General features: G+C 43.0%; 1 protein-coding gene across 2 annotated transcripts in view; it reads left to right on the forward strand.

Annotated features, from left to right (window-relative positions):
* The window catches only part of APPL1 (adaptor protein, phosphotyrosine interacting with PH domain and leucine zipper 1), an 820,938-nt gene that overhangs the window by 330,752 nt on the left and 465,682 nt on the right, over positions 1 to 24,504 (forward strand). For both annotated transcript variants that reach the window (XM_069643674.1, XM_069643675.1), the window contains exons 11-14: positions 17,926 to 18,114; positions 18,585 to 18,627; positions 21,007 to 21,063; positions 21,406 to 21,497. In XM_069643674.1, the coding sequence (XP_069499775.1) occupies positions 17,926 to 18,114; positions 18,585 to 18,627; positions 21,007 to 21,063; positions 21,406 to 21,497 (381 nt within the window). The remainder of the gene's footprint in view (positions 1 to 17,925; positions 18,115 to 18,584; positions 18,628 to 21,006; positions 21,064 to 21,405; positions 21,498 to 24,504) is intronic.

Raw genomic sequence — 24,504 nt, forward strand, 5'->3', positions numbered from 1 at the left:
TCAGTCTATCGCTCTGGTGAAAATTGCTCCTATCTTTTTGAAAAAATCGGAGAGGATGGCCTTAAGTTCCTGTTCTAAGGTTGTGTCAGTTAATACTGAAAAATCTCAGATTAAGACTACTGATGTAACTAACTGTTCACCAGATTGCTCTGATCCTCATAGGCCGGTTGGTCTTATACAACATCTACAGAATGGACTACTGCCTGTTACAGGTCCTGTAATTCCGGATGGATTCGGAGCTTCTCAGAGGACGGGTAATATTTCTTCAGGATTTCAGAAGTCAGACAATAATTTGTATAAGCCGAATCCTGATTTGAGAATTTGAGAATCTTTTTGTCAAGGCACACCATCTATAAGAAATGACTCCCCTTTAAATCGATCTGCAATTCTTTCGGAAATGAAGTCAATTCCTGCTTTGAAGTACTTTTCATCAACTGATATTGAGGCTGTGAGTTTTCCATTAAGCCCAGATACGAATACGGCTGCGGTAGACTAGCAGTCTAGGCTGGGTTTAGACATAATTATGGGTGAAGAGGTGGCTTGGGACCAGAGGGGTCGGAAGCTCTCTCTATCTTGTCCGGCACCCGTTTCTGCCCACTTACGTCAGGCAGTGAATCTAGAGAAAGTAAGGGGAGCTACAATTAAGGCTGTTCCTGCAGTTACTCAATTGAATGTGTGGGATATGCTCCCCAAAGTTATTTCACAAGTATTTCTTAAAATGGGGATGACCCAACCAAAGCTTTAGGGGTAACCCAGATTAATGTTTTATCATGGAATACTAGAGGTTATGCCTCCTTCTCTGAGGAGCCCAGAAAGTCTGATATTTTTGAATCTTTTGATTTAATTCTTTTTCAAGAAACATAGTTAACCTGTATGGTGGGTATAGATGGTTTTTTTTCTATTCTACAGCAGTTGGCCTTGGGCTCTGGGGCAGGTAGACCAAGGGGGGGTCTTTTGGTGGCCTCTAGTAATGAAGTTTTTAAATCCTCTGTTATCATTGCAAACGGTTTCCAGGGGATTCTAATAGTGAGACTGTCAAGAAGAGGTCCCTCAGATTGCTCTAATTGGATAGTGGTAAATTTATATTGAAATCATGAGGCCTGTCCGCTATTAGAGTTTCTGCATGCACTGTCTGATGGTTTAGTGGATTGCTCCTTACGATTCCCGGCAGATGACATCCTTATTGCCGGGGATCTAAATTCTCAATGTATCTCTACAGTGGACCCTAGGTCGGGAAAGCTTAAACAGAAGTCTAGTAATGGTAAAATATGGTCAGAGTTTATGAAGGATTGGAACCTCTCTATGCTGAATGGTAACATCAGGGGGGACATTCCAAATTCTGCTACCTGGCACAGAGGCTCCTCCTTCTCTACGATTGATTATCTCTTTGCATCGAGAAATATTTTTGAGAGTTGTCGTAGTTTGAATGTTGGGGATGGTAACAATGATGACCATGCTATGTTGAATGTGGCCCTATTCTATGAGTGTGCTTTGGAGATCCCCCGCTATGGTCAAGAGCTCCTCATTAATAATGCTGGGAATGTAATTAGAAAGTTTCCAAAAGGGGGTCAACTATTAAATGAGGACCTGAGAAATAGGGTGAGCGATATATCGTTTCAGCAATTATCCATGTTGTGCATGCCAGGGCGCTTTATGAATTTTTTATCTGATTTGACTCCAGTGAAGTTTGCCTCACAGAAACCCCATAAGATCCATAAACATTCTTTTAATGATCAAATCAGTATCCAAAAGCTCGATATGAGGTATCAAAGATCTATCCTAAAGAATTTGGGTTTATGTATGAAGCTTATAGGGCAGAAGTAGCTAAGCTAAAGAACAACTATTGGAATTGGCTTCGTGCCCATAAGCATCTGGTGTTACAGCAGGATGCTGAGAGAATGCTCTCTGCTCTCTCTCATAGGAATTCTCGTAACTTCTTGTTAATGGTGGGAATTAATGAGGTAGCTCACCATCAGAAACAGGACTCAGTAGTTCAGGAGGGAGTGTGGCTTGATCATTTTACTAAGGTTTATGATTCTGAGGCTCCAGAGTGTGGGATGAAGATTCTAACACCTAATTGGGATTTAGATTTCAATGTCCAAGACCTAGAATTGTTAATTAAGAAATCTTCAGCCTCTAGAGCATCAGGTCCGAATGGTTTGAGTAATTCGATTTTCAAAATGGACTCAATTGTCATGATGCCTACCCCCGGAGCACCAGGCCAGGCCCAGCACCCCCGGAAGCAGGCATCATGCCCTCGGGTAAAAGCCCAGCGGCCCCTTATAGGGGCTCTTTGGACTCAGTCCTGGCGCCTTTGGCCCCAGGCTCATGTTGGACATCAGTCCTGACGCCATAGGCGCCAGTTTCATAAAGGGAGGTGTTTTGTGCACTTACCTGATGCAGACCATGCTGCACGCTTCAGGCCTCCCTGAGACCTGAAAGGGACTATTTTTTCATAGGGACTATTTTTTCACTCGGGCGTGGCCAGGGAAGGATACATACCTAGTTGGGGAAGGATACGTACCTGGGACTTCTTTGGAGGCTATTTAAGCCACGCTCAGACAGCAGCTCATGCTTCGCGTTGTTCTGCTTCCTGCAGCTTAACGCTCACCGTGTCTGCTCCTGCTCCTGGACTCCAGCCACGCCCGCCTCGAACCTGGAAGACCTGCAAGGAAGGAAGAGAAGAGAAAGGTGAAAACCAAGGACTATTTCAAACTTACCTGCATCCGGAATCTTCTCGCCAGCATCCCTGAAGAAAGACTTCCATTTAAAAGCATCGCGTTGCTCACTGCAGCGCCACGCTTCACTCACCTGTCCTCGAGACATCTCCCGGCTCCATCGCGGCTGTCAGCATCGGACGCGACATCTCAGCACCTATGGGAGAGAGGAAGAAACAAAAGGTGAGCAGAAGGAACACCGAAGGAATGCCTGATTAACAGCCATAATACTTACCGGCTTTTCTTCCACATTTCGGGTCGGCGCCGCCCCGTTGGCAGGTACCGTACCTCGGCCCCTATGGGGAAAGGACAAGAGACATTTCTGGGGAATGTTAAGGACATTTAGAGGGATCGCCCTCATCACTACTCACCTCGGCAGTTTAACCCCTCGACGCATCGCCTTCATTATGCACCTGAAATAAAGGACAAATCACAGGTTAGAAAGACAACATAAAGGGGGCCTCACTTGAACTTTGAACTTTCATACTTACGGCGCATCGCTCAGGAAAGTCAAGTGGATTTTGCCAGCGCCATTTTGAAAACCAGTGAAATAACTGGAGGAACACGCGCCCCTGCACCAGAAGCAGGATGGAGAGTTCATCCTTCCAAACCATAAGGTGAGCTTAAACCGGGGTTTGGAGGAAGTTAGAGAGGAACGAAGGGGGAAGGGGGAAAGGGGGGAGCTAGCACACTATTCTGCAGACTGTCAATCCCCTTTCTCATCTGCAGAAGGATATTCCTACGGGCCAGGCAAGCACGATTTGGAGGTCCTGTCCAATCGGTGTTCCGGGTCCTGCGCATCACGCTAGAAGAGGCCACAGCAATCCAGACTAGACCAGCGTCCCCGTGGGAACCAGGTGAGCGTTACATCAATAACCTGGGCAAAGGTCCTAAAAATACTCTTTGATAATATCATTATACACAAGAGATTTCCAGACTCCTGTAAACATTCCATCGTCATACCTAGCTACAAAAAGGGTGATAGGTCTTTGGCCGCTAACTATCGTTCTAGCTCTTTGTTAGATGCAGATAGTAAAATCTTTTCGGGCATCATGCTAGGGGAATTGGAAGCCTGGGCTAAAACAAAGGGAATTATCCCAAAGCAGCAATCTGGTTTCAGGAAGGGTCTATCTACTTCATTGAATGGGCTTGTTTTAAATTGCTTGGCTGTAAAGTCATTTACAAAGGGTGGCCCTACACTTTTTGGAGCCTGGATTGACCTTTCCCAGGCTTTTGATTTGGTCGATGGGAATTTACTTTGGAAAAAACTTGATACCTGGGGAATTCCTCCTAGTTTACTTTCTATACTGAGAGAGCAGCATTATAATAACTACATACGGGTCAGACTAGGTAGATCGGGTTTACTGTCTAATCCAATTAGGATAACTAGAGGGGCACGACAAGGTTGTTTACTTGCTCCTTTGCTTTTCATTCTCTTTATGGCGGATCTAACAAATTGGTTGCATGATATTGGTTTAATATCTCCATCTATCGGCAACACTAAAATAAATTGGTTAGCTTATGCGGATGATATAGTAGTCCTGCATTACTCCCAAGTGGGGCTACAACGTCTGCTAACCGTCCTAGAATCCTATGCAAGGAGCAATAAACAAAATATTAACCCTTCAAAATCTAAGATCTTATTATTCAAGAGACCAAACAAAATAGTAAAGAACTTTGTTTGGAAGTTGGATCAGTCTCCGGTAGAGGTTGTTTCAGAATTAACATATGTGGGAGTTGTATTAAGATCTTTTCCTACAAAGAGTAATTTGGTGTCATCTATTGATCTAAAAGTAGTGAAATTATGTGCTCAGATGAAAAAATCAATTCGAAGTTCGGCAAATTCTCTATTCTCCCACTTATAAGATTCTACATAGGGAAGGTAGTTCCCATAATTATTTATGGATTGGATTATAGCAATATAGCTTTGGAGATAGATTGGGATGTAATAGAGTCTAGGATCTGGAAACGTACTTTAGGTCTGCCAGACTGTGTTCCAATTGTTAGTTTGCGCTATGAACTTGGTCTTTCGTCACTTAGATCATGGCTAGAATGGAAGTGGATGACTCTTTAAAGACTAATCTTAGATCCTCCAAAGAATTCCTTATATGAGGAAACTGCTATAGAGTACCAACAAGGGAACAATGTCTTCTTATTTAGATTGGGGCAAAAATGTTTAGAACTGTTGTCTGGCTGTGACTGTGACGCTGAATTCCTTTTACAGAACCCTTTAAAAGTGAAAGAAAAATGAAATTGAATGATTGGATAGACACTATTGATGATATGCGAAAAACGAAAAGATCGACTTCCCTGACAGTATTAGATAAACGTCTTTCAAACTTGTCGACTTATTTAAAGAAGTCCCCAAATCCTCGGTTCAGGTCAACGTTTTTGAGATTTCGTTTTAATTTACTTCCTACCTTACAATTACCAGCTATTAGAGATAAGGAAGGGGGGATTTTACCTATCTGTGATAGGTGCCCCAGTAACGATCTCCAGACTATCAAGCATTTGTTATCTAGTTGCTCTGGGACCTGGAGTATTAGGGCTGGTTATTTTAATAGATTTGTTCATGACGAGTCTTATATTAATTCCGAGGAGTTTTGGGCAAGACTATCTTCTGGGAATGAGTCGGCCTTATCAATTGAGGTTGGAAGGTGTTTAAGGGAACTGAAGTTAGTTTTAGATTGAATTGTTACTAGTGATTTGCATTCTTGTTTTTTTTTTGTTTTTCATTTAGGATGTTTATTGCTTTTGTATTTAGAATATGTAAATTTTTGTTGGACTTTATATTGTTTTTTCTTTTTTTCTTTACTGTTGAAATGTGTTAAAAGTCAAATTGGCTAGCGCACAATAAAATTAAAAAAGAAAAAAAGATTAAATGCCTTTCTGTTTACTTCCAAGGATTTAAACAATCATGGGGAGGTGATCCATTTTCACCTACTTCTTCACTGGGAAGGGGCATTAATTCTGCAGGATTCAAAGCGCAACACCTCTGAATTTGAATATGTGGTGCAAACAGGACAGTTTCATATCTAGTCAATCTAGCTGATGTGAGGTGTTGCGTCTGCTTTCTGTTTGAGAGAACGTCTATTGCGTGTGGCACCATCAAAATTAAGGTGTGCCCCAACACCATCCCTTCTGTTTGTTTCACTGACGCAGCAGCTGCAGCAACAGCTCTGAAACAACGCGGCAAAGCGCATGCTACAGGGTGCAGCGCGGAGGAAAAATAACTGCATGGTCTATTTCTTCCCCCTTGTTCCTGTGTCAGAACAGCCAGCGCGCAGCCCTCATTCTCATGCACAAATAATTTGAAAACTTTTGCATAATTTGGTGTGCCCAAAACTGGAGCCGAGCACAAAGCAGCTTTGAGCAGATCAAATGCATTCTGACATTTCTCACTCCATGGCAAAGGCAAAGCAACATCCGTCTTTGTCAATGCCACCATTTGTTTCACAATCGTAGCGAAATTCGCTATCCACTGCCGGCAATATGAAGCCATGCCTATTATGGCTCTGACTCCTTTCTGTGTCTTTGGAATAGGCATACCAGAGATATTCTCTATTCTTTCTGGTGTCAGTCTTCTTCCCTCTTTCGAAAGTAGGTAGCCCAGATAGGCCACCTCCTTTCGACAATACTGGAATTTTTTTAAAAGAATTTTTATGTCCATGTTCTGCTAAATGTGTCAACAACATAACTGTTCTCTCTTTGCAAATTTCTTCTGTTTCAGCAGCAATTAACAAATCATCTATGTACTGCAATAGTACACAACCCACTGGTAGTTCTAACATGTCTAGTTGTTCTTTTAATGCTCTACTATAAATACTTGGGCTTTCAGTGTAACCTTGTGGAATTCATGTGAATGAACGCCCTCCTAGTGTGAAAGTAAACCGGTATCTGCTATCTTGGTGCACTGGAATGCTAAAAAATGCATTCTTAAGATCAACTACACTAAAATAAGCAGCTGAAGCTGGAATCATTGTCAAAATGGTAGTGACGTCTGGGACCAACGGGAATTGGGATTCTGCTACTTTATTCAATGCGTGATTCTAAAACGGAACGGTATTTCATTACCTCCTTTTTTATAAACTGGAAGAATGGGACTGTTACAAGTGCTACCAGTAATCTCTTCAATTACGTTTCTTTTAACCAAATCTGAAACAATACATTTTAATGCTTTTTCACCCTCCACCGAAATTTTATATTGGGGAATACGTGGTAATGTTACTCCCTCTTTCAAGACAATTCTCACCGGCTCTATTTTCAAACAACCAACATCATTATCATTCATCGCCCATATGCAAGTTGGTACCTTACTTAACTCTGGCAGGGGTTTGGACAGGAATTGGGACACTGATATTTGTTGTGGTCATATTGTCAGATACACTCCATCAGGAGAACAATTAATAACTGCACTTAGTTTCTTTAACAAATTTAAACCTAATAGATTCTCGACACCATTCTGTATCAACAGAAACGGGCAAGATTCAGTGAATGGCCCTAGTGTTATTGGTACTGACTGGGACACGGGACTAATTACTGGGGTGCCTGCGAACCCTATTGAAACATTCTACTGCCCTGACAGTGGTATTTCTGGAACCAAGTGGTGGTCTGTTGAGCACTTCTGTACAGCTATGTCCACATGAAAAACGTGCTCCTTATTCCCAATTTTCATTTCTACGTAGGGTCCTTTCTGATCAACAGGAATAGACACTGGTTCCGACCCCTGTCTTGGGCTGTCCTAGCGGAACAATACATCATCTGATGTATAGTCACCTGAAAAGTATGTATTTGTTTGATTATCAAAAACATTTCCATCCCCAACCCATTCTGCTGATTTTGATTTGATTTTGGTTACTATTTCCGTGATTATTCTGATTTTGTTGTGCACTATTGTTTCTATTCTGTCCCTGTGCTCCCCGGCGACCTCTGTTCTGTCTTCACAGCCTATTTCCATTTCTATTTTGCAAATGTGGACACCGTGCTCGCCAATGTCCCTCTTCCTTACAGTATGCACATTGGTTTAGTCCAAGTGGACCTCCATGCATGTTCGAATAATTTCCTCTTCCTTGTGCGTTTCCTCTACCTCTATTATGATTCACTACCTGCTGTAGTAACACTCTTGTTTTTAGATTCACTCTGTCTTTTACCTCTTTTTCTATTTCTGTGTTTACTCTATTTTCATAGTACTGGGCCATGTGTAATACTTCACTCTGTGATTTTGCTTGCCATGCCCTTTCAGATGTCATTATCAAATTCTGAATTTGAGGTAACAATCCTCTTACATATTTGTCAACAAATAGTCTTTTTCCCGGGCTCAGTGCTTAAATCTTGTCCACTAAAATCTGTATACACTTCTTCAAATCTATTAAAATAGTCCGTGGCCAACTCATCTTTGCCTTGCACACATGCAGTTAGTTTGTCCCATATAATTCTCTTTTCAGGAACTATAACTTTCCCTGTCGGTAACGCTGACATATTTGACGATGGCTTTTCGCCCGCTTTTCTGTCTGCATCCTCTTTTATTAAATTCTCCCATGTAGCACCCAAACTATCCAGATCATCTACATTTCTAATTTGTTTCCATATATCTGCTGGGAGAATTACTGGGAATAATATATCAATATTGCTCATCGTAAAAATGGACGATTTCAAATAGGACTCAATTTCTTTATAGAATCCCGCCGGATTTTTCCTCAAATCAGGGATTGTTTGTTTTATATTATTCACCTCTTGTCTGGAGAAAGGGACATGTACATATTTTGCTGTATAATGTGCTTCTGTTACCTGCGCTAGCTGTCCATTAACACCAGGAATTTCTACTTTGAGCGCAAAAGTGGGTGGGATCTCCCTCATGGGAAATATCGCACTCGCTCTTCCTTCTCCCTCTCTTATGAAGCACTATAGCTAAATCAAGGGATAAGACAGTCTCTCCTGTATCTCGTGAAAATGCTCTCTTATACACTGCCATTATTTCAGGTGGACAACTATGCTTATTATCTACATATTTGTCTTGTAAATATTCAACCATTACCTGCAATGCCTTTCTTTGCATTCCTAATGTATACTGATCAAATGTTTCATGCACCTCCAAATGTTTCATGCACCTCCATTGTAGGGATGCTAGCATCTGTAATACATCTAAGCGCCTCTCGCGTACTTATTTTCATTTCTTCACTAACCTGTTTTGATGGCAGAAAAAATCGCCGTTGCACATATGGTGCCGTCTCCTGTCTCCCTCTTCTTACCTCTTTGTACCAAAACCCAGGAACAGAAAACATCTCAGAAAACATCTCCGAATATAATTCATCAAGTTAATTTTTAAACTCAAAAAGCCTGCTCACATGCTCCATCATCTCGCTTATACGCGAAAAGGCATTCAAATCCCGCAACTTCTGCGGCGGCACCATACCAGTTAATTGCTTCCATCTTTCCATTAGATATTCTGCCATACCTGTTTTTCACTGAGCTTCTTATAATCGTACATCGACCCCAGCATCGAGGCCTCATCATTTCCTTCAATATATATTTCTGCCTGTACTTTCAACTCCTTCCTCCTCTCCTTGCTGACCGCACTACTGGTTATTCTAGCATATACGCTTTGTGCAGGCCCCGCTCCTCCCATACTGTCTTCTCTGATAGCTGTGGATTCAAGCTCGGTAGGAGGAGGGGGAGTAGGATCACAGGTTCAGGAGGGGCTGGTGCAGATGGAAGAACTGGAAGGGGGAGTGGTAAATGAGGCTGCAATTGAGGCTGAGTAGTGGGAATGGGTTGGGGCTGAAGCTGGACAATGGGCACTGGTGCAATTATGTCAGTCTTACTTTTGGGACGTTCTTGTCTTTTCTCATTTAAAATCATATTGATTAGTTCGTCTGATGCATGCACTTCTTGTTGAGGATATATTTTATCTATTCCCATTTGGAGACTCCTGTCTGCCTTTCTAATTTGCTCATCCAATTCTTTTTCTTCCTCTTCTAGCGCTCTATCTGCATTAGATTTGTGCCTACGTGCATGTTTCTCTCTGCTTCTTAAGCGGAGGTTAGCATCCTTCCTCCAGTCTCTAATGACGTCAAATGTTGCAGGGCGTGCTTTCTTGCGCAGCAATACTGATTCCAAATGATCTATTCGCGCCATCTCTTAACTCCCATTTTTAGGCCATTGCAAATCTTCTACGTGTCTGGTTTGCCTATGCCCCTATTCCATACTTCACATACATCTCAAACGCTGGTGACCCTACGGGTGGCACAACCTGGCCAGTTTCCAAAGATTGTCTACCGCAGTGGAAAAATCCCACTAGACAGGAAGACAATTTCCCAAGTATGTTTGCTCTTATTAGTACCTTACCCTGGGTGTTCGATCTTGCAAGAGCAACTCTCAACCAATATCAGGGCTATTAAGAATCTGGGCACGACTCACCTGATCAATCAGTTCGTCTCTCAAGACACAATTCGTCAGTATACAGACGCAACCAAGGATCGTCGTGTCTGCGTATCTGGCTCAATCTGCCTAGTTTCGAGACCCTCGCCTTCTTGTTCTCTGGCCGGACACGTCGATCAGTGACTGGTTTTGTACAGATCTGCAAAGGAGTCTCTCCTCACTTTCACAGGGGTGCCCTGAACACCTCTCGATCCCAGCTCGACGGCCTTGTCCTCGATTAGTTTTTTCCACCTTCTTCAAATTTCAACGTACACGATGGAGCAAATGAGGGAGGGTCCCTATTCGGGCGCCATCTTTTGACGGGCCCCTGGGGGACCCTCGTGCATGGAAACAAGGCACATTCACCACACACAAACTGAATACGGCAGACACAGGGTTCAATTCTCAAAATGTAGGTTTTATTGCAAAGTAAATAGTCTCAGTCGGCCGACCTGATCTCGCGTCCCGCAATGTGTGTTACCCAGTCCTCATGGGACGCAAGAGAGTGAACATTTTACATCAGTTACATATATACAAAAACACCATCATATTATCAGTAGTGACAAATCAAAAACCGCCCATACTGTATCTTCTTTAGCAAGGGTTCGGTGATTGACAATTATGACGAATATGACACCCTTAAAGACATTTATTCAGCAACAGTTGCAATCTGCAAAGGTGCAGACACTATTCTTTGTTACAGAGAGCATAGTGCTCCTGTTCTGCAAGCAAGTGGTGTTCGTAGGAGGGACACATTCCAAGCTCTTTTATCTCTTGGTTTCTATTTGTGAGCTAGAGGTCGGCTCGACCTGAAGGGGCCCAGGAAAGGGGGGTCATGAGGGAGAGTATATTTCAAGCCATTAACTGTCTATTTCTACAGTTTCTGCCGTTTCAGCGAGACTAGCTGGCACCTGCTTGGTGATTAAATGCCTTTCTGCCTACTTCCAAGGACTTGTGAGGGAGGAAAACAGTGTATTGCTGTCTGGGCTAGTCTTTCAGCATGTAACTTGTGGCCTTGCTCTGTGCATGAGCAGAACGAAATAGAATTCACTTTTACCAAAGCATTAGAACAGAAAAGCAAGAAAAAGCAAAATCGCAAAATGGTGAATTCTGTTGTTACAAAATGGACGCTCTATGGTTATGCTGACGATTCTGTACTGGCGATGCTAGGCGTATGATGCGGTTGGTTTTCGGCCAACATGATATACAATCTATGCTATGGTAGGGTATTTTCTAGACTAACAAACATGCAAGGGTTGAAAGAGTCTAGAGTGTCTTCAAGGGAAAGTTCCCGAACACCTCGCACTAAGTCTAAGCATCCGGTGCATAAATCGCGGCTAGCGGAATCGAAGTCGAAGCCAAAACTCGACTTGACACCGTCGACGACCATAGCGTTGAGATCACTGACGAAAATGACATTGAGACCTTTAGCTGTATCAAAGCCTTCTTCGACAGCATTGAAGCCTCCTTCGACACCATCGAAGCCAGCGTCTACCCTATCGACGCCTTCAAAGCCTTTATCGAGGCCTTTGTTTGATACATTGTCCATGCCTAGGCAAACTCCACCTTCTTTGCCTGAAAATACTTTACACCCTCAACCTAGACAGGAATTTATTAGATCCATGTCATCTATATATGAAGAACATTCCTCTGAAGAGTATGTCACTCCAGCTGGAGTTAGATTTGGAGCCAGAGAGGTACCTGAAGAACTAGTGGACCCACAGTCTAAAATAACAGACCTTTATGACTCTACAAAATGGCAGTGGCTTAGACACTTCACCTGAAGTTGATTTTGAAAGGCCAGCTCCTACAGATCATGCTGATCCCAGTTATAGGAATCTTATGGGAAGGGTCATTGATTTTATGGGTTGGAAAGCAGCTTCCCCGGATTTTGACCAGGATGACATGACTGACATCCTGAGTGAGGGTCCCTTTTAAAAGATCCTGTTCTCCCATTCCATTAAGCACTGCAAAAAAGAGTAATGGTAAATTGGAATACTCCTGATTCGATTGCAGCAGTAAATAAGAAATTGGTACCAAAATATAGGCCAGCTTTATCAGATCCAGAATATTTATCCAAACACCATCTCCTGAAAGTCTAGTGGTGCAAGCTGCAACCTCCACTAGGCAATCGGCTTACCCATCGATACCACCAGACAGGGGCGATAAAAAAGTTGATGCTTGGGCCCGGAAAGCTTTTTCTTTGGACAGCATGGCCCTGAAATCGACTGTCACTTGCACATTAGCAAGATTTACTTATACCCTGTGGGACTGCATGTCATCAGCGGCTGAACGCATCCTGGAAGGTGAGGAACGGGATGGTTTCCTGGCTATAGTGAAGGATGGTAAAGAGGCTATGGAGGAATGCCTTTAGTCAGAATTGGACACTGCGGATAGTATAAGCAGGTCCATGGCATCTAGCACGGTCTTGCACAGATTCACATGGCTAAGGAAATCTGGTTTTGCACCTGATGTGCAGTCTAGATTACTTAATATGCCTTTTGACGGCTTGAGGTTGTTTGGCAGCAAGGCAGACGAGAGCTTGGAGAAGCTGTAGACCTCGAAAGCGGCAGCAAAATCACTCAGCGCCGCTATAAGGCAACCTCAACACCACTCTTACGCAGGCTCATCTTCCTGGAAGAGTCTCCCCTTTCGTGTCTATTCCTCTTTTGGAAAAGGGAGGGGGCAGGCCAGTCAGAGAGGCCAACAGAGAAATCCCTTTTGTGGTGGAAAAGGGAGAGGTGCTAGATCAGCCACAGCAACGGCCACTACCTCCTCAGCCACTGCTGCAAAGCCACTTTGAGGTCTTAACCCAGAAAACCCCGGTGGGAGGCAGAATCACTCGGTATCTGGACGAATGGCGGGGCATTACGTCAGATGCCTGGGCACTAGAGATAGTGACCCATAGTTATTGACTTCCTTTTCATCAAAGACCTCAAAATCATCCACCAGGAGCCAACTCTGTAAAAATTCCAGACCCGCTCCTTGTGCAGGAGATTTTAACCCTGCTAGAGAAAGGTGCAATAGAACATGCACCTGTAGCGGAGAGGAACAAGGGCTGGTACTCCCTCTATTTTCTCATCCCCAAAAAGGACAGAGGATTGAGACCCATCTTGGACTTGAGAAGCTTGACCAATTTCCCTAGGAAGGACACGTTCAAGATGGTGACCCTTTCTCGAATCCTTCAGGCTCTTCAGCTTCAGGAATGGCTGGTTTCATTGGACCTTCAGGATGCTTACTTTCATGTGCCAATCCATCTCAAGCACAGAAAATACCTGAGGTTCGAAATTGGTGGTTCTCATTATCAGTTTGGGTTCTACCATTTGGGCTGACCTGCGCCCCATGGGTTTTCACCAAACTGATGGCAGTGGTGGCAGCGAGTATCAGAAGAACCCTTATCTGGACGATTGGCTAATCAGGGCGAGTTCATCCGAACGAGCCCAGGAATATCTGGCCTTGACCTGCCACTTCTTACACAATCCGGGCTTCTCCCTCAATTACAAGAAGTCACAAATGATTCCAAGCCAAAAACACCAATTCATCGGACCGATAATGGACACTTCCTCCGGGAAAACCTCGCCTCCCGAGGAGAGAGCTCACCACATTCTGCAGATGGTGATGAAGTTTCAAAAGGCACAACATCTACCGGCTTTCGACTTTCTAAGGTTGCTAGGCCTCATGGCATCCTGCATTTCTCTGGTGCCAGAGGCCATATTGAGGATGAGATCCCTTCAGTGGGCCCTCAGGACTCAATGGTCTGTTTTTCGGGAGAGATGGCAGACCTTCTACAAGTCCCGACCAAAGTGGCTCAAGATCTCCTATGGTGGGCTTGCAAGGGGAATATCCTAAAGGGGGAACCTTTTTGGCAACCACAGCCGGAGATAACGGTAGTGACGGATGCCTCACTCACGGGGTGGGGAGCCCACACCAACGATCTGACAATCGGCGGTCGTTGGTCTCCATCAGAGTCCAAACTACACATCAACCTTTTGGAGCTGAGAGCAATCAGACTAGCACTGAAGGCTTTTCTGCCCTCTGTACAGGGAAAGAATGTCCTGATAATGACGGACAACACAGTGGCCATGTACTACCTCAACAAAAGAGAAGGCCTAGGATCACTTCCAATGTGCAGAGAGGCAATGCAGCTCTGGTTCTGGGCAATGCAAGAAGGAATCTCTCTATCGGCAGTTCACCTCGCCGGAAAGCTAAACATGGCGGCAGACGCTCTGAGCAGGCAGAGCACAGTCTCCCACGAGTGGGAACTAGCTCAGGAAGTCCTTCAAGAGATCTTTGCCCTTTGGGGAAACCCTCAAGTGGATCTGTTTGTGACTGAGACCAACCGGAAGTGCTAACTGTATTGCTCAAGGGAATTTCCCCCAAGAGGAGCTCTAGGGGACACGTTCGTAGTGGACTGGGTATTTCAACTCCTTACGCGTTTCCTCCAGTCCCTGTAATTCCTCACGTAATCAGGAGGTTGAGAAAGTTCAGGAAAACCATGATCCTAATTGCCCGGATTGGGCCAGGCGGACGTGGTACCTGGACCTTCTGGACAGGTCTATCTGCCCTCCAATACGTCTTCCACAAAGAGAGGATCTTCTCTCGCAAGAGGAAGGTCGGGTTCTCCATCAGAGGTCAAGACACTCGGCCTTCACACATGGTTTCTGAAAGCTTAGATATAAGGATTGGGACCTCCCAGATGATGTAATGGAGATTTTGCTTTCGGCCACAAGGCCAGCAACAAAATCCCTGTATCAGTGTTGTTGGAACAAGTTCAGTGACTGGTGCAGGGATAAGAATTTGGATCCATTTTTTTGTAATACTCCAACAGTACTTTCTTTTCTCTTACACTTAGCCAATTTGGGGCTCCAAGTTGAAACTATAAAAGGTTACTTGGCAGCACTATCTATCTTTAAGCGTTCCTCGGAAGAGGTGTCCTATTTTAAAATGCCTTGTCATTCAATTCTTGAAAAGGCTGACAAATGTCTACCCTCCGACACCTTTTCAGGTGCCCATCTGGGATTTAAATCTAATCTTAAAATTCCTCATGTGTGCTCCTTTCGCACCTTTACATTCTTGTCCATTAAAACTGCTCACTCTTAAGACAATTCTGTTAGTGGCTATATCATCAGCCCGCATGGTAAGTGAGTTGCAGGCACTGCCTTGTAAACCTCCTCACACCATTTTCCATAGGGACAAGGTTATTCTAAAAGTCAAACCATCTTTCTTGGCTAAAATAGTAAATAGTCTGATTTTCATCTGTCGCAAAAAAGTGTCTTACCTTCCTTTTTATTCTCCACCTCACGCTAGTAAGGAAGAGGAAAGGTTGCATAGACTGGACCCAAAAAGGGCTCTCAGCTTTCCAGATTGGCAAATCTCCGACAATGTGACCAACTATTGGTTGGATATACTGGGCACAAATTGGGCCTTGCAGTATCTAAATAAACTCTATCCAGATGGATAATTCTAGCAATTTCTGAATGCTATAAACTAGCTGGGAAAGAGCCTCCTGATGGATTAAGGGCTCATTCAACCAGAGGCATTGCAATTTCCACGGCTCTTCAGAGGGGTGTACTAGTGCAGGATATTTGTGCTGCGGCCACCTGGTCGTCAATGCACACCTTTGTAAAGCATTACTGCTTGGATTCTACTTCATATCAAGGAGGACTATTTGCAAAAGCTGTCCTTCATTCAGTCCATAATTAAAATTTCTAATACTCCCACCTCCAAAATTACTACTGCTGCTATGGGAATCTATCATAAGATGAGGAATACGTAGGAGGACACAATCCATTTGAAGAACAAGTTACTTACCAACTCTAACTTTCTGTCGATTGGATGTTCCTCCCACGTATTCCTCATTGACCCTCCCATCCTACCCCTTTGTACAGTTTACGCCAGTTCCACTCTAACTTCCTTAAGAGCCTGAGGACTTTAAACCTGATCAGCTGATGTGACCATGAACACTCCAAAAACAGAACAGAGGTAACAGAGGATGCCCGACGGTGGCCCTCGAGGGACTTCGACTCAGCGGTCTCGAACACAGCGCCCCCTGGTGAAAAAAATGTTCCGAAGCAGCTGAAGCTGGGATACGAATATCATAAGATGAGGAATACGTGGGAGGAACATCCAATCGAAAGAACGTTACAGTTGGTAAGTAACTTGTTCTTCTATGTAATTGGTTGTGGAGGCTCGACACAGGCTTTGTAGCAGCGATGGTGGTCACCCGCAGACTTGCTTCCTTTTTACGTTCCTCAATTCTTCTGAGGTGACTTCTACGATCAGGGTGGAGTCTCTGTAGGCCCAGACAGATGCCCACGAGTTTGGAGTCGCACTTGTTGGGATGATGCAGCAGTGCCAGAGGTCCAAGGGTATTCATATTTTGCAGGCCTGGAGTGTCGCAGCACTTCGTGGGATGGCTCAAACTACATGTGGTCTTGACACTGGTTAAGCCCACAAGTCCAAGAGAGGCAGTTGTCCGGTCTGGATCTTCCCTGTCGCACAGAAGAAAGGACTGGAGCAGCAGCGGTCACTTTGGCGGTCGGAATGGTTCTTCCACGGGACGACTCAGGCTTCAGCATCAAGATCCTCGCCTTTTGTGCAGCAACTCAGCCAATCGGCATGCATGCCACATACAGACACTGGGTGGTGGCTGTTTCAAGGAGACAGCCAGGCACCCAGTCAGAACTGGATCTAAGCATACATACAGGAGGACAAAGATCTGATGAGTTTTGTTGTCCTCCCAGACACACTGGCGCCTCCCGGCGGGCTTCCCAATGGGAACCCGTCAAAGACAAAGGAATAAGCAGGGCTTCCTCCACCCAGGTTATCAGAGGAAGGCTCAAGAAAAGGCTACCCATCGTGAGTTGTTGAAAAAAGAAGACGAGCACCAATTTAGGTCAATGGTGACCCATGTTTCCTTTACCACAGCTGCAACAGCAGACTGCTCATAAAAATCACAAAAGTTGGTAGAAAATATCCACTGCCACCAGCCACTCAAATAGACTTGCCACTGTAACTAGAAAGGTACAGGAGAAGTGAGATAAGGGATACAATGTGTCACCTCAGCATTCCACATAAGGTGGGGGTGTGTTGATCACACAAAAGAAAAGCATAGGTAGGATAAAAATTATCCCCATATCCTGGTAACAGTATGTTATCACAGGAATATAATAGAAAACCAAAGAGGAAGCTCAAGGAGCTCCCGGCAACACTGCACAGAAGATGCTGTGTACTGCAATAGTAAAATACAGATGCCTCCAAAAAGATGCAGGAAAGCAGTGATCACCCTAAAAGGGTTCAAAGAGTCACAGAAAAAGGTAAGGAAAAAAGGTTCACACTCGCTGAAGAGAGTCAGATTAAAAACCCAAAAGTCCAGCAAAAGTTCTGGGGGAGCTCACTTAATAGGGAGAATTACACAGCGTTTGGAAATTCTACCTACCACTCCTCTCCTGCTTAGAGTATCATTGTGGGCAGAATGTGAACTTTTATGTTTCGCTTGGGTCATTGAGTGGAAAAGAGATGGTCACATGTTTGGTTTGAACACATTGCAACTGTTTTGTTTAATAGGATATTTGTCATGTGTATTGTTGTAAGCTGTTTGCCTATTGAGTTGAGTACGGAGAGAACAGTACATGCCTCTAGTCTGTCAAATAATTTGGCTGTTGTTTATTCCCTAAATCCATGTTCTATTGTTTTTCCTATTCGGCTTGCTATGCTGTAAAATATGGTGTGACATCTAATCATGTAGATGTTAGCTTGTGTTGCTAAAGACTCTGCTTTTGCCTTTTTTCAGTAAGACTGGGCTTGTATCTTCCTCTTGGGAGAGGCAGTACTACTTTACCCAAGGTGGTAACCTAATGAGCCAGGCAAGGGGTGATGTGGCAGGAGGACTCGTCATGGACATTGACAATTGTTCAGTGATGGCTGTGGACAGCGAAGACCGAAGATACTGCTTTCAAATCACGTCCTTCGATGGCAAAAAGTTTGTATTGAGTCTTTGGTATTCATTCATTTTAAGTGTGGAATTAATGGATCGTGTCCAGTTAGTTTGTAAGTGTCAAGTAGCAAGCTCTGGTTTCTTTTTGTAAAGAGAAAATGTTTTATTAGCTTTTATGTAAGATCTAATAATTAATAATCTGTAAAATTGCAATGTAGTGCAAGATAAATAAACATTCTTGTGCTTTGTGTTTTGTGTTTTACGGCATCAGACCAGCACATCTATGACTTCCTCATTTCAATATAATTGCCTTTTCACAATAGGCCCTCATTTGCTAGCTCTGACTTCCTATGGCAAGATAATTCTTATTGAATTCCCACTCTCGTCTACTTGCAATTGACCTCACCATTCATGTAGGCCCTTCACGCTGACTTGGTTAAATTACACATTTTACGTCCTAAATATTAGATCTCAGATCAAAATAAGCCAATACTTTTATTTTGTTTTTTTTCCAGGTCTGTCATTTTACAGGCAGAAAGTAAAAAGGACAGTCAAGAGGTAAGCCTGTATTCTTCATTGTTGTTGCTCAGTTTCCTTTTAAAATGTTGTACCTTAAAGGCAAATGATGTTGAAAACCAGCTTACGCTAGTTACACAATGGTAGGACTAACCTTGCATAGCTAAATTCTTTGTCATTTCAAGGCTTTTCCATTTTTCTGTTTGTGTAACATCTACAAATAAATGGATTTCACATTTAGAGCCATGTTAGTTTGCCTGTACATGTCTGATTTTCAGTGAAGACTCTACATACCAAAATTTGAACTTATTAAGCCTCTTACATTCTCAAGAATGTATGTATCATACTAATGTTATATTCTAGGCTAAAGATCTGAAAAGGGATGCTAAATCACTTTATTTTTTTGTTCACCTACATTCACACCCAGTAGTACAATTTTGACCTAAAAGAATAATGTACAGATTCCATAGATGAATGCATATTAAACAGAAATGTACTGTTTATCTTGTGATCATTTCTTTTTAAAGTATGGCACATGGAACCTTTAAACAATTAAAGGTTTTTCAATGACTTTCCTGTCCCTTGTAACCAAGTGCTAAACATTCCTCTTCATTTCTAAGAACAACTATCGGAAGAACCAGTTGGTGAAATGGGAGTAAAGCATGCAGTTTGAATATTGGGAAAAGACTAGATGGAAAAATGGATTGCCTTTTAGAGTGCAATCTGCCTTTGGAGCGATAATAGGGGAACATTCAGTAAGGCAAATGTAAATGCAATCAGCTTTTAACAAGCATTAAAATACAAAATTTAATACAGAGCATATCTATTTAGTTTCATTAGTAGTTTTGCTGCTTCAAATGGTTGGATGTAAAGGCATATTTGTATACAGACATGCGTTTAAAATATCTGTTGCGTATTAATTTGAAGAGCCTGATACTCAAAATGCATACCACTGGGGATAAATTAAACTGCTCTGATGGAAAAGGGAATGGGTGAAAAAAAGACACTGTTGCCTCAGATGTTTGGCTGATGGGACAGTTTAGTACCCGATTCTGTTTCAAAGCTTGTAAGGTGATCTGAAGCCTAGGATGGCCAGTCCCACCAGAGCCATGAACTACCTGGAGGCAGTAAACATTGGGAAATGCATGGTCCCCTCCTAATCCCCGCCCCTTCTTGATACTAATCGGCTTTTGCAATTAATACCTATGATTCAGAAGAGTGAGATGTACACTATTGTCTCACAAGTGTTCTGTGCCTAGCCTCCCAAGAGCATCTTGGGCATGTGTTCCCAAGAATGTGTCATGGGCATGGCCTCCCTGGAGAGTGGGCTGGGCTGTGGACTGGATAGGATATCCCCTGAAGTGTGGGCTGGCCTCCATGTCTCTGAAGAGTGGGCTGGTAACCATACCTGTAACTAATTTGGGGAAAGGAGCTGTCCTCTATATTCTTGTTAATGAGTAGTAGGGTAGGAATCCAGAGGGAGACAAGTATCTTCTTTGAAAAAAATAGACAGACAATCCTGACACTCATAGATTACCCCTCCTGACACATTTTACTTGGACCGCCCGGGTAGGAACTCTTTGTATTCATAAATACACCCCTAATTCCCTTTGCAATTTATCCCAACCTGAACCTAACAAGATGGATATTGTTGAAAGTCTATGTTTTGTAGGCCACTCTGTGAAATAGTGTGAATTGGCAGAGCATTTCTTTCAGTAGCCAGAGTAGAAACCTGTAATTCAGCATCCTATTAACTGGAATGCTTTAATAACCAGCATTATTGCGAGTAATACTGTTCCAGTTAAGCTAATGCCAGCTAGCAAAGTTCTTATTTGTTCTCTTTTTATTTTTCTACCCCCCAGATATCTGACATTTGGTTATCTAGTATATTCGAATGTCCAGTCCCTTTGAGGTCCCAATCGGTGCTGGATAACTTTTAAAGCAATATTTCTGGATTGGTATGCCTGTGTATCCCTAAAGTACATACAACATAAGCTTATATTTAACATTTGGTAATGTCTTCATGCTGATTTTGGTTTAAAATATTGTAAAACATTTGATTGAATATCCCACCTGGAGATAATTTGTTGACTGGCAGCAGTGACTGGATCCGCTCTTCAAACATTTACCATATGGTTAAATCAAATGCTCTGTACACTTTGGAGTGATACTCCTAGCACTTCTCTTGTAGTATTTTTACAATCAGCCAGTAGAAAAGATCTTACAGAATGATACATTAATTTTCTTTCAGTATTATGGCAATAGTTTAATATTTACAGATACAATGTTTAAATCTATTTAAATATTGGTCAAATATTACACGAGAGGTTAACAACACATACAGTTTCAAGGGTAAGAATACATTGTTACCTTTTTCTGATTATATTTTTCATTTAACCTTTGACATGTTTTCTCTTTCAGTGGATTTGTACAATAAATAACATCTCAAAACGCATATACTTAAGCGAAAACCCTGAGGTAATCTTTCAGTGTTTTGTGGGAATATTTGGGATTATTAAGGAATATTTTTTAATGAAATGGTAATACAAATATTTTCTTGTTATTCTAGCAGCATCTCTAAAATGCCAAACAGTGCACTATTCAAAGATTACTATTTGTAAACAGAACATTTCTTTTGGGTGCACCTGGAAACCGGATTATTAACGTTGCCGTTTAGCATAAAAGTGTCAAACCTGGTGCAGGTGTGCCTCGTAGAGTTGCACTGATGTTGATGTTGTTAATGTCTGTCTGACTTTACGCCACACAGTATATGCAAGCAGGACTTTGCATTCCCAAGTAAGGCTAATTTTTTACAAACAGGAAATTGCTGCCAGAGTGAACCAGTCTGCACTGGAGGCTGTCACCCCCTCTCCATCCTTCCAACAGAGGCATGAGAGCATGCGACCAGCAGTGTAAGTGATTGAGTTCCCTGCATGGTGTTGAGTGTATTGCACCCGTTTCAAAATGGAATCTAAATGGAGTGTTGGGTAGGGAAATTCTGAAGTATGGATTTTAAATCATAACAATTATTTGGGGCTCTTAATCCTTCACAGGCTCTTCTGATTAGTGTTCTGTTACTCTTAACTTCATGTTTTCAATGTGGCATGTTCAAATATTCAATGTTGATTCATGCTTACAAAGGGTTCAATTGTGAAGATCAGTTACTAATAATTATTCTTATTTGTTGCTGAAAATGCCATTCACGGTAAGATTTTCACAGGTTATGGATAATTTGATGTGTTGTGGTTAGGGACATATTTCAGCATTTCCAATAAATCTTTTTATATTTGTTACAAAATTAATGTAGTGTTAGGTTGGATGTTTGTTTCTATGCCAAATCTTCCTCACATGAGAGATCCCCGGAACTTTTTGCTGGGCTTGTTTGTGCTTTTTCCTTGTTCCTGAGTGAGTGGGAACCTTTTTCCCCACTCACCCTTTCTTTTACTCCTTTTATGGGTGACCTTTTTATGTCTCTCCTTAGTGTATTTTTTATAATATCCTTTTAACTTTTTAGGCTTGATTGCAGCGCACAGCACCTTATGTGCAGTGTTGTTGGGTTGCCCTTGGGGATTCCCTTTTTATTCTCTTTTGATTTACTTTGGGCGAATTACTGTTCTCAAGGGTAGAGGGGGATTTTCTTCCCCTTTACATTTTGAATAGTAAGACTAGCACGCCCCACCTTATGTGGAGCTCTGGGTAGATGCTTGGTATCACCTTTCTCACTGCTCCAGTAACGTGTCTGTTATTGTGAAAAGCTAATTCTTATGGCTGTTGGCAGTGGACATACCTTTATGACTTTTGTGTTAATATTGCATGCAGGCTGTCAAATCAGCCGCAGTAATGCACAGAAGGACCACCATTTCGCTAGAATGGTGGCTTATTTTTTGTTCACCATTTTGAGTGTGGTTGTCCTTTCTTGGGTCTTTGTCTGCTGTCCTGGGAGGTCCTGGTTGAAGTTCTGTCATCGGCGGAATCCTGTTTTTCCCGCCAAGGCTCCAGAGTGACTGTGAAGGCAATAGGTGAGGGCATTGCATGGTCTTCTGAAGTCAGATTTTCGCTCAAGCCTTGGTGGGCTCCTGCTGGACCCCCAGAGACACGATTCTAATCCTTGAAGCCCCCTTACCAGAGTTCAGGACCAGATTGGCGAGGAGAATCCGACCAGCTATATCCGTGCTTCACCATATCCCTGTAAAAGAGCGCCAGAGCCGCAAGAATTATTGAAGATTGCTCCGTTGGGAGCTTTTCCTGTCGACTGCTGCTGCAAGTTCCTTTCCAGTGTGTGCTCTTTCGTCACCACGACCAAGAATCCAGGCCTAATGCTGAAACTCATCTAGGGGGCCTTTTCCAAAGTCCCTGAACACCTTTTACTAACTCAAAGCCTCTACTTACTTGTTCAACATACTATCCTTTGAAACTCTGACTTTCCTGCATAGGAGCCCTATCCTGACCTGCCTACTGCTGGCTCCTGGACCACACTAGGGTTCCTCTTCTGCCTCTGAGATCACTCATACCCTAGAATAGGGAAGGACTTTAAAAGATAAGGCCTCTGACTTGAAAAATAGTGTTGCAAGGTACTTACCTGTAAATGTGTTAGTATGTAACTTTGATTCCTGAACAGAATAAGTTATAAAGTGTCCTAAAGGTCTTAGCTACTTTTGGATTGCTTGATCACCCTCTAAAAGGTAGAAGTTATTTACATACTTTGTGCTGTGTTGCACTCTTCTAGAATGCAATTTAGTTTGTATTTCTTTATTATTCCTGAACTGAATAATTGTAAAAATCTACCAATAGGGTTTAATCACCTTGAATAGCTGTTACCATTCTAAAAGTGTATTATTGGGTTTTGCTTACCCAGTTCTGCTTTGTGCATTTCTAAAATAGTCTTAGAGGTCTGACGTATCCTAGAGTTGCATTCTGCCCCTCTGAAAAGCAAGTTAGTTACTCATCTTTGAACTTGTTCTGAAAAGTAATGTGTAATCCTTGTTACATTATACAATTTACACATATCCTAAACCTTAGTAAAAAGTATTTTAGTATAGTGAGATTAGTAATTATTATTATTATTTGTTATTTTTGTATTTGTAAAGCGCGCTGCAGCCCTTAGGCATTGAGGCGCTATGAGAAGGCTTAGGAAGGCTTGAGTCAGGGTTACATGAATGTGGCCCCAGCAGATACCTGGAAACAGAACTGGTTGCGATTGACATGGACATTTTCATGACCGTTTCATAACAAATAGGCACAAAGCAGAGTACATTGTCAGAATCATGTTACAGTACACATCACATAGGTTGTTAGACAAAGAGTCTAGATTTGATGGCCTTCCTGAAGGTTGCATGGGAATCAATCCCCCTGATAGAAGGGGGGAAGGGAGTTCCACAACGTGGCTGCCATTTTGGGGAAGCTTGTACCACCCGCTCTCACTCTGCGGGTAGAGGGTACAGTGATTCTGTTGGTATAGGCCGCTCTGGAAGGCCTAATGGGAGTGTGCAGGCTGATCCTTTGAGCTAGGTAAGGTGGAGCACGACCGTGCAGGCACTTGTGCGCCAGGGCGAGTGTTTTTAAGGTAATTCTCTCCTTGACGGGGAGCCAGTGGACCCCCCCTCCTGACCTCAGAGATGTGGTCACGTCTTGAGATGCCTGTTCTGGCCTTGAGGGCATTGTTCTGTGCTAGTTGTAGTTTTTGCCAGGTTTTTTTGGGAGGTGCCTACCAGGAGGGCATTGCAATAGTCCAGCCTTGACCCAATTATTGCCCTAGCTATGGTGAGGCAGTTTGGTTGGTAGAGAAAAGGTCTGGCTGCATTGAGGAGTTTAGAGTGGTACGCTGCCGAGGAGGCAATTGCGTTAACCTGTCTATTCATAGTCCACGATTCCACTGCAGCCATAAAATTGCCTAAAATAGCCACTAGACCTGCCCACGCT

This window comes from Ambystoma mexicanum, chromosome 2p, assembly GCF_040938575.1.
Source record: "Ambystoma mexicanum isolate Mex_15411 chromosome 2p, UKY_AmexF1_1, whole genome shotgun sequence".
Taxonomy (NCBI): Eukaryota; Metazoa; Chordata; class Amphibia; order Caudata; family Ambystomatidae; genus Ambystoma; species Ambystoma mexicanum.